Below are 11,088 nucleotides of genomic sequence, written 5' to 3'. Positions count from 1 at the left end.
TTCTACCACTGCCCCCAAAGGCTAGTCTTACCGTGGTTAGTTTATATGAAAGTGGGCAGGGCAGGAATGCAAGAGTGTAGGTTTCATGTATGTTTCTCCGCAGCCACTCAAGTCTCAGGGCGAAGCTACTTTCATTGGCTGGAAAGGGACTCGCGATGGAAGTGTGACTTTAATTGATTTTTCAGGGCTAACAGGTGGTGATAGCTCAGACTTGCCTCGGCCTCGTTGCCACTCCTGATTTGGGGCGCCGCGTAGGATAGCTTTATTAAAATAAACCGTTTCCTGGCTTCGCGGTTACCTGAACATCTGCCTCCTGGCTTTTCAAGGGCCTTTGCCAATATTTCCCCTCCGTGCCTACATGGATCGGATCCTAGAAAAAAAAGTGGAGGGAGCCTCTCTTCTCTACATGTCATCAGACTCTTCATTTGGGGGGTTTACAGTTAGACAGAAACATGGTTGTTTCGGGAATTTCTTTCTGGTGGTGGTGGTTTTCATGTGTATTTCGGTTGCACATTTATTTTCATGGTGCAACAGATTTTTTATTTTTGAACAGAACAGGCCAAAACTTGAACGGGTAGTTGCTGGGTTTGCATTTGAACTTTTATTCTGGTGATTCATTGATGGTTGATGTGAGGGAGTGTGTGTGTGAGTGTGTGTGTGTGTGCGTGTGTGTGTGTGTGTGTGTGTGTGTATTTTTTCTTTTATTGAGTTCAGAGAGGAAGGGAGAGAGAGAAACATCAATGATGAGAGAGAATCATTGATTGATTGGCTGCCTCCTGCACACCTCCTGCTGGGGACCGAGCCTGCAACCTGGGCATGTGTCCTTGACTGGAATCGAACCTAGGACCCTTCATCTGCAGGCCGACGCTCTATCCACTGAGCCAAACCAGCTAGGGCCAGAGAACACTTTTCTAGAACGTTCTGTCCACTTAGCAGACAATTAGAGCCCCATCGGACTTCTACCTTGGAGGGTGCCTCCGGTGCCAACGATTCTGTTTCGGAAATGAGTGAGACACTTACTGGTACAGTTAATGGAATTTTTTTTTTGTCTTGACCTCTTCAGGATACCCAGCTTTATGGGAAATAAATGTATGAGGATTCTTTTCTCCCTTCCTTTAATCAGAGCAGAGAATTTGCTGATGGCTCTGGAAGATGTATTTACCCAAATCGGACTTTCAACTGCTCAATTACCAGCTTCTGCAAAAAACAAACAAACAAAAAAACACGTAATGAGAAATTCATTGTCTGATCCTTGACCAGAAATTATGATCATTTTAGGAGGGAAAGAGCCAATAGTTGCAACATATTAGATGCCTTCTTTCTTCATTTCGTTTAGAGCTGTTCTACTTTTTCAACTAGCAGTTCTGCCTTCATGAGGGGTGTGGGTTTTTATTGGACCATAGATGAGCGGTTGACTTTCTCCATTTACATAAAGTCATCAAGAAATGTAGAGGGTGGCCAGTTAGCACGATGCAAACCATGGGGATTTAAAAAATATGTTTGTATTGTTTGGGTTTTTATTAGAGAGAGGAAGGTAGAGAGCGAGAGAGAGAGAAACATTGATGAGAGAGAATCATTGATTGATTGGCTGCCTCCTGCACTCCCCTACTGGGGATCGAGCCCACAACTGGTGCATGTGACCTTACTGGAAATAGAACCGGTGACCTCATGGTGCATGGGAAGATACCCAACCCACTGCACCACACTGGCCGGGCAAACCATGGGATTTTAATAAACGTTTCAGATTCAAGCGAGAGTACAGATTATGTACTTAGGAAAGAAGCTTGTGTATAAATACAGATGAGAAGCGTTTTTTTTTTCTGTTGTTTTTTCTTGAATCCTATTGTACATGCAAAAGGAGAAAGTAAAACCAGCAGAAACTCCATCCTTAAAGAATGCGGCCTGAAAGTCTCTAATTTGTTCTAAGTTGATAAGTTACATGAGTGACTTTTTCCCAGCACTGGCGAGCTGGCAGCTGATAACCACAAGTTACCGTATTTCATCTTGTGGGACCACCTGTGAGTTTGAAAGGAAAGTGGGGCGTTAAGTCTGGAAATAATGTGCCTGAGATGTCACTCCTGCCTCGTGAAATAATTGCCATGTGTTCCTTTCCTCTTTGTCCTACTAATCCGTGTGTTACTTGGAGGCAGGGCCGTGTCTTCGTGGCATTCTTGTTTCCGGTGACCATTGTGGCATAGGCACTTGGGTTCAAACCCAAGGTCTCCCTTGTCCTTTCTGTGGGAGGGTCCCAAGTCAGAGGCGGATAGAAATTGGGCAGGTGAAGTGCGTAACTTGTCTGATGTAGGCATTCCTGGCCCATTATTTTGTTGGGGCCATCCAGCCTTAAAATTGGAAGACTTTAAGATTTTTGAAGCAGAATGCACATATCTAGGCTCTTACAATAATAACTAATATTTATTGAGCATTACCTTGTGCTAGACACTGAGTACTTGATATGCTGTAAGTCATTAATTCTCAGACCAACCCCATGGGGTAAATGCTATATAAACCCCACTTTACAAGTGGGAAAACAAGAGGGACAAAGAAGTTAAGTAGCATGCCCAAGGTCACCCAGCTAGTAAACGGCTGAGTCAGACTTAAACCCAGAATCTTTGCTCCTAACCACTGGGCCACGTAGCAGTTTTCTGTTGTGGGTTTTGTGTGCATGTGTGTTACAGAATAGTGCTGACGTCAGCTAACAAGAGGATAATGATTAATATTCATATAGTGGTTTGTGTTTTACACAGTGCTTTTTGACATTCACCATCTCCTCACAGCAATCTTTATTTTTTCTTGTTAATCCTCACCCAAAGATATTTTTCCATTGATTTTTGGAGAGTGGCAGGGAGGAGGAGGAGGAGAGAAAGAGAGAGAGAAACATCAATGTGAGAGAGAGACACAGATTAGTTGCCTCCTGCACCTGCCCCAACCAGGGCCGGGGATCGAGCCTGCAACCAAGGTACATGCCCTTGACCGGAATCGAACCTGGGACCCTTCAGTCCGCAGGCCAGTGCTCTCTCCACTGAGCCACACCAGCGAGGGTGACGATTTTAAGATTCTTCAAGAGACTTTGAAAATCTGGAATGTTTTACCTGAAATACTTGGATTTTAAAATATTGGAAGCCAATTAAAAAAGTAATCCCCTCTCCAGTTAAAATAAGCCTTATGGTTGGCAAAAGTTGGCGTGTGGCCGGCCTCTCGGGGACCGTAGGTATTTGCATGCGACTGTCCCTCCATTCTGGTACAATACATCTCGGAGCAGACAGCTGAGTCGGTCGGATAGGGGATGGGGTTTCCAGGTACGGGGCCGTATCGGTCTGCTCCAGAGTGTACCTGGCCAATCGTTTCTTCTTCATTCTACCAGTCCTGCAACTACATTAATCAGTGTGCGTGTGTGTGTGTGTGTGTGTGTGTGTGTGTGTGTGTGTGTACACCTGTTTGTAGCCGTTTCTAAAAGCTGCTGTAGTGAGAGTCCTGGATTTAATTCCCTCAAGTCACGGAAGATGGTTCCCATTCCGTGTCCTCAAGCCGTGATTTGGTCTTGTCTTCCCATCAGGTGTTCCTGGTCACGGTGTGGAATTTTGAGCTGTACATGATCCCCCTGGCCTTGCTGCTGCTCTTTGCCTATAATTTCATCGAACCCACAAAGGGGAAGGCGAGCAGCACCCACGACTCCCAGGTAAGCCAAGATGCCAATAACTCTGATGTCTGACTCGAGACCAAGGTGTTAACAATGATAAGCCAGCACCGCCAGCACCACCACTAAATCATGGCCCAAGTCCATTTGGTTTGATCTGGAAGGATCCACCTTGCACATATGTCCATGTTATAGTAGAGATCTTTTTTATAGAAAAATATATATATATATTAATTTTTTAATTGATTTTCGAGAGGAAGGGAGAGGGGGAAACATCAATGATGAGAGAGAACCATTGATCGGCTGCCTCCTGCACGCCCCACACTGGGAATCGATCCCACAACCCTGGCATGTCCCTTGACTGGGAATGAATCGTGACCTCCTAGTTCATAGGTCAATGCTCAACCACTGAGCCACCCTGGCTGGGCTAGAAATAATATGTTTTTACTGATTTGAGAGAGAGAGGTAGGAAGAGGGAAAGAAAGAGAGAGAAACATCGATGACAGAGAAACATTGATCAGCTGCCCCCTGCAAGCCCCATACCTGGGGATCAAGCCTGCAACCCGGGCATGTGCCCTGGACTTGGAATCGAACCGGCGACCTCTTGGTGCATGAGACAAGGCTCAACCCACTGAGCCACACTGGCCAGGGCTGTAGTAGAGATCTTCTATCAGGTGTCATCTGGGGTCTTCTCTGTGTTTCTGAGTCTTGGGCTATTTCCTCAGAGTTCGGAGAGCCCTGTGGTGCTGGTCATCTGTCCTGTGCCAACAGCACGTGTCCGTGGGCACCTCTGTGCTCCGTGAGGTTAAGGTGAAGAACATTGTCAGCCACGAGAGAAAAGTCCCTCCAGGGGACTCAGAGCATCTGGAGGCTGCCTCGGCCCCTCCACCCAGGCTCCCCATTCAGTGCTCACCTCCAGCCTGAAGGCTCAGGGGGTTCTCGGAGGCTTGCCGACTCCCAGGGAAGCCCCCGCCCGTGTGGGCATGTGTCCCTCTGCTCCTGTGCCCACGTTCCTGCTGTGATTCTCAGACTTGCCAGCAAGGCTTCCCCTCAGAGACACCGGCCTCCACTCCCTGTCCTTCTTCCCCAGCTCTTCCCCCCTCGTTCTCTCCTCGCACACCAGGGGATCTCTCCTCCCCCCGTCCACTCCCCACCGTGAGCAGGAACCTGTATGTATTGGCTTCTTTTATGGTATAATCCTGGCATTCCAGGTTCAAAAACCCAGCAGTTTTTTAAACAAAAGTCTAAGATTTTGGGACTTGGTAACAGATCAGCGTCACATTGGGTTTTTCTAGATGCAAAAGGGGACTCTCTTCGCATAGTTTCCCTTAGCATGTTCTCATGATTGAAAAAATCATCTCTGGCCCGGCTCGTGTGGCTCAGTGGTTGAGCGTGGACTCCTGAACCAGAAGGTCACAGTTCGATTCCCAGATAGAGGGCACGTTCATGCCCGGGTTGCAGGCTCCATCCCTCGTAGGGGGCGTGCAGGAGGCAGCCAATCAATGATTCCCTCTCATCATTGATGTTTCTCTTTCTCTCCCCCTCTCTTCCTCTCTGCAATCAGTTAAAAAATAAAATAATAAATGAATAAATATTGCAGCGGTATGATTGAAATTCACCTGTTCTAGAGACAAGGTTTTAAAACGAATCTGAACCAACCTGCTCGCATCACAGCCGGTGCTGGGACCCCCCGAACTAAAGTGGGGCGCCCTTTAGGCCAGATCAAGGCCTTGTCTTCCCTCCCTCACCTGCTCCCCCACCCAAACCCAAAGCCCAAGGAGAACAGTGAAACCGTAAAGAAACCTCTAACTTACTCTCGAGGCGGATGATATTTAGACTCACGCACTTCTACTGTCTCATGTTCCCATAATGGCCCCCAAGGAGCAGAGAAATCGCTCTCACAGTGAATCCCGCACAAACGGAGAGCGGTCCTCTCAGCCTTAACATAATGGCCGGTTCATCTGTCAGGAGGAGAACAAAACTGTTTAGAGAAGGCTCAGCTCAGCAGTGCCGCCTGGAAGCTGGGTGCCTTCCAAGGCCACTCGCCTCATGGCTGTATTTATCGCGAAGTTTTATGGAGATGAGGTGTGCTGTGTGCACTGTTGCCACGGCGCCCCTGAACTCTCAAAGCGTTCTCGTTAAGCGTGTTTTTGCATATTGGATTTTAAAAAGACTACCGCTTAAATTCTGTAGACATTTTTTTCTTAATTCGCACCCCTACGATATTATTCCATTGATTTTTAGAGAGAGTGGAAGAGAGAGGGAGAGACAAAGAGAAATATCGATGTGAGAGAGACACATCAATCGGTTGCCTCCAGCACACGCCCTGACCAGGGCCCGGGCCGGGGAGGAGCCAGCAACTGAGGTACATTCCTTTGACCGGAATCAACCCCGGGACCCTTTGGTCCGCTGGCTGATGCTCTACCCACTGAGCCAAACCAGCTAGGGCTGTAGACATTTTTTTTCTTTTTTATTTCAGAGAGGAAGGAGAGGGAGAGAGGGAGAGAAACATCAATGATGAGAGAGAATCACTGATCGGCTGCCTCCTGCACGCCCCCTACTGGGGATCGAGCCAGCAACCCGGGCATGTGCCCTTGATTAGAATCGAACCCGGGACCCTTCAGTCCACAGGCTGATGCTCTATCCACTGAGCCACACCAGCTAGGGCTGTAGACATTTTTCTTTCATGTGAATGAGTTTAGTTTGCCTTTGGTCATTTCAGCTGATATTTTATTAACTGATTGTGGGGCTTCCTTTCAGGAGAGCACGGAAGTCGATGACGAGGAGGATGAAGATGACAAGGTGAGTGTGTCCACGGAACCTCACGACAGGGAGGGGACATTCTTATTTATTTTATTTATTTTTTTTTTGGTTAATCTTCACCTGAGGATATTTTTCCATTGATTTTTAGAGAGAGAGGAAGGGACAGGGAGAGACAAAGAGAGAAACATTGACGTGAAGAGACACAGCAATTGGTTGCCTCCTGCACGCACCCCATCAGGGCCGGGGAACCTGAAACCGAGGTACGTGCCCTTGACCGGAACCAAACCCAGGACCCTTCAGTCCGAGGGCCGATACTCTATCCATTGAGCCACACCAGCCAGGGCGGGACATTCATGTTTTCAGCAGATAGCTTCCTTCCAGGTTGTGTCAGATGCTTTTATGTTTTTGTACTATGGAGTAGCCAGCAGATTAATATTCATATCATTTACAAAGGATATCCCTTTCTAAGATATATCTATTTGTTTCTTTTCATTCATTTGTAAAAAGGAGGCTGAAAAGGGGCAAAATGTAAGAAATAATTGAAATAGTAGAAAAAACATAGCTGTAGGCCCAGCCGGCGTGGCTCAGTGGTTGAGCATCGACCTAGGAACCAGGAGGTCACGGTTCGATTCCCGGTCAGGGCACACACCCGGGTTGTGGGCTGGATCCCCAGTCGGGGATGTGCAGGAGGCAGCTGATGCATGATTCTCTCTCACCATCGATGTTTCTATCTCTCTCTTCCTCTCTGAAATCAATACAAATATATTAAAAAGATAAACTAGCAGAGCGGGAGGGGGGCTGTCCTTGGCTGCGGGCGAAGGCGCGCTTCTCCGTGGCGTCTGGAAGGTCGACGGAGGGTCGCCGGGGAAGTCACAAGTAAATCAAGTGACATTGCTCCTCCTTCAGGCTCCGGCCCGCGCGCGGCGGGGTGGCCACCCACTTCAGAGCTGTCACTTCCCCAGCTGTTGCTGGCAGCGCGTGCAGCTCTCCGTCTGGGTACATCTGTCCTTTCCCTTCTCCTGGGAGAAGCTCTCAAAGCCGGTGCTTCTGTTGTCATTACGCTTTCAGACAAACCTTCTGGAATAAAATGAAAAAAAAAGGGAAATGCCAAATGCATTGCTACTAGCTTAATGGACTTCAGTCCCCAGAACCTGTGGGTATGGGATGGGGGAGGTGCTGGGAGAGACGCATGGTATAGCGTTTCGGATGCTTAAGGGGGAGGGGGAGATCTTAACAGTTAGAATCCAATATAAAATGCCCAGGAAATAGCAATGAATATAAAAACACGGGCTCCGTGACACAGAGGGCCTTCAAATGAATCAAGAGAGGCAGATGGTTTTGCCCATTTGTAGCGCATTGAGGGGATTCCAGAGTAAACCTTATTTGTGGTGTTAAAATGATCATTCGTAGCAACATAATGAAATCAAGTAGCAAAATATGTTTTTAAAGTAAATTGCCCTTTTTCAGAAACAAAGGTCACACAGATGCAACTTTCTTCTTTTTTTTTTTTAAAATATATTTTATTGATTTTTTACAGAGAGGAAGAGAGGGGGATAGAGAGTTAGAAACATCGATGAGAGAGAAACATCGATCAGCTGCCTCTTGCACACCTCCTACTGGGGATGTGCCCGCAACCAAGGTACAGAATCGAACCTGGGACCTGGGACCTTTCAGTCCACAGGCCGGCGCTCTATCCACTGAGCCAAACCGGTCAAGGCACAACTTTCTTCTTGATGAATTGATGTTGAGTGGCTTCTGGGTGATGTAGCTCCTTGAACATTAGAAGTAGAGATAGCCAAGCCAAAGTGCATGATGGGAAGGCTTCTCAAAGGAAACAGGTCTTTTTTTTTTCATTAACATGTTTTTATTGATTTTTGGAGAGAGAGGAAGGGAGAGGGATAGAGAGATGGAAACATCCATGAGAGAGAAACATTGATCAGCTGCCTCCTGCATGGCATTGAGCCCACAGCCGGGCATCTGCCCTGACCTGGAATCGAACTGTGACCTCCTGGTTCCTGGGTTGATGCTCAACCACTGAGCCACACCGGCCAGGTGGAAACACAGTTTTAAATGAAAATTTCCATTTTAATGAAATTATTTTAAACATGTACTAGGAACTAGCCTACATTTTATTAACCAGGGCTTGAAAGTGAGGAAGATTTCTTTCCCGTTGGCCAACCCTTTTTAAATGACCCACCCAGGGACGGGAAGGCAATGAGTGAGAAATCGGTGGTCAGTAAACTAGAGGCAACAACGTCAGCCCTTGGACCACAGGCCATGGGTTATCAAGGGCGAACCTTACTCTCAGGTGTCTCCAGGGCTACCTCAGGGTCTGCAGGCAGAGCCATCGGGGCTGCGCTTCTAGCCTTTCCAGGCGAGGACGACTGAGTCGGAACCACAGCATCTACAGCAGCGGTTCTCAACCTGTGGGTCGAGACCCCTTTGGGGGTCGCCTAAGACCATCGGAAAACACATAGATAATTACCTATTGTTTTTGGGATGAATCACTATGCTTTAATTATGTTCAATTGGTAACCATGAAAATACATCCTGCATATCAGATATTTACATGACGATTCATAACAGTAGCAACATGACAGTGATGAAGTAGCAACGAAAATAATTTTATGGTTGGGGGTCACCACAACATGAAGAACTGTATGAAAGGGTCGCGGCATTAGGAAGGTTGAGAACCACTGATCTCCAGGGATGAGCCGTGGAGCTATGGTGTCAGCCTGTCCCACACTGAGGGCCTTGTGCTCGTCTCCCCCCATTGCCTCCTGGGCAGTTTTGTTCTTGAGATCCTTTGAGTGTAGTATCTTCAGAGGGACTTCATTTATTTATTTTTTAAATCTTTATTCCCACCTCCCACCCCAGGCCCTTTCCACCCCACTGTCTGGGTCCACGGGTTATGCACATATGCATACAAGTTCTTTGGTTGATCTCTTCCCACCTTCCCTCCCCCGCCTTCCCTTTGAGATTCCACAGGCTGTTCATGCTTCTATGTCTCTGGATCTATTTTGTTCATCAGTTTATTTTGTTCACTAGATTCCACATCATAGGGCCTTTAATAGCCTCCGCACAGCCATGGTTGTTCTTGCTTCCTCAATTTCATATTCCTGTGAAATCTTCTAGAGGAATTCGTCTAAAATGAAAATGTAACTGTTTATGCCTCTTCTGCTTAACACAGCCAGTCTTTGGTGAGCCTGGTGAACTTTCTAGTCCTCCTCCATATCTTCTCCCTCTCACTTCTTTTTCTTAAAATATATTTTTATTGAGAGATAGAGACATCAATGATGAGAGAGAATCATGGATCGGCTGCCTCCCGCACATCCCCTGGGGATGGAGGAGCCCGCAACCCGGGCATGTGCCCTTGACCGGGAATCAAACTGTGACCTGGTTCATAGGTCGACACTCAACCACTGAGTCACGCCGGCCGGGCTCACTCTCACTACTTTAAGAGATTTGTAACTAGGGGGATTTTCAACAGTAAGGCCTCCGGAGCACGCATCATTCGCACCCATATTACAATCCATTATTTCTCCTCTATGTATGTCATCTTCCAGCGCTGAGATGTGCTCATAGAGGTGCACGCACAGGCTGTATCACAGGGCGCGCTCACGCGGCCCTTCTGGCTCCTGGTGCGTGTTACACATGACAGACCACGCTTCTGGGAACTGTAACACACCCATTGAGACAGGAACCGTTTACAAATGGTAAACACACGGTCGTTTCCTTCCACACCAGAAGAAGAGAGGGAACTCCTTTCTCTCCAAACTATCCATCTTGCAAGTGACACCCCTTAAATGCCAGCACCCCCTTCCCACCAAATACCATCGCAGACGACTGGGGAGATGAAAGCGGGCCGGCCCCCGTGGCGCGGCTCTCTGGGGAGACGGACGCTTTCCCATGTTCCCGCCTGTCTCCCGTGCACAGACCGGGCCGAGGCCTGGGCTCTGTCATCCTTTTATTGTCTCCGTCGGGGATTGTTGTAAAATGACATCACCGTAGCCTCTTGCTCCCTCCTCATTGTTAAAAGTCCATGGAAGTGACTTGTATTAGGAACCGAATTAGACTCCACAATTTTGCCTGCCCTTTCTTTTTTTTTTTCTTCTTTTTTTTGTTAATCCTCACCCGAGGATATTTTCCCATTGATTTTTAGGGAGAGCGGAAGAGATAGGGAAAGACAGAGAAAAACATCGATGTGAGAAAAACACATTGATGGGTTGCCTTCTGCATGAGCCCTGACCAGGGACCAGGGCCCGGGCCAGGGAGGAGCCTGCAACCGAGGTACTCACTCTTGATCAGAATCGAACCCGGGACCCTTCGGTCCACAGGCCCCGATGCTCTATCCAATGAGCCAAACCGGGTAGGGCTTGCCTTCCTTTCTTTTCTGGGCTTTCAGTGGTAACATAGGACTCTCAGGAAACTAGTTCTTTGGCTTTTTCGGAAACGGAATGTACCAACTAAACTTTGAAGAGAGAGACATTTTTTCTTCTTTCTTATACAGTGGGGCCTTGACTTATGAGTTTAATTCGTTCCGTGACGGAGCTCGTAACTCAAATTACTCGTATGTCAAATCAAAAAGTGAACGAGTGAGACACGTGATGCTGGGCTGATGTTGTGGCGTTCACCGTGACGTTCGCTGCGCCAACTAGCGGTGGGGTATCTGAAGCTGGCTCGTAACC

The 11,088-nt window shown here is 47.6% G+C and overlaps 1 protein-coding gene across 2 annotated transcripts in view; it reads left to right on the top strand.

The window, feature by feature from the left end:
* MCTP2 (multiple C2 domains, transmembrane 2) overlaps positions 1-11,088 on the top strand; it is a 150,616-nt gene that overhangs the window by 111,755 nt on the left and 27,773 nt on the right. Inside the window, exons 14-16 of one of the 2 annotated variants that reach the window (XM_014542631.1) lie at positions 3,557-3,679; positions 6,398-6,439; positions 9,449-9,550. In XM_014542631.1, coding sequence (XP_014398117.1) covers positions 3,557-3,679; positions 6,398-6,439; positions 9,449-9,535 — 252 coding nt within the window. In that variant the 3' untranslated portion in view covers positions 9,536-9,550. Of the gene's footprint in view, positions 1-3,556; positions 3,680-6,397; positions 6,440-9,448; positions 9,551-11,088 lie in introns of those variants that run through there. The other variant, XM_005869918.2, reaches the window with a different exon arrangement.

Source organism: Myotis brandtii, unplaced genomic scaffold, assembly GCF_000412655.1.
Source record: "Myotis brandtii unplaced genomic scaffold, ASM41265v1 scaffold308, whole genome shotgun sequence".
NCBI classification, from domain to species: domain Eukaryota; kingdom Metazoa; phylum Chordata; class Mammalia; order Chiroptera; family Vespertilionidae; genus Myotis; species Myotis brandtii.
This window is presented reverse-complemented; position numbering and strand designations above follow the sequence as displayed.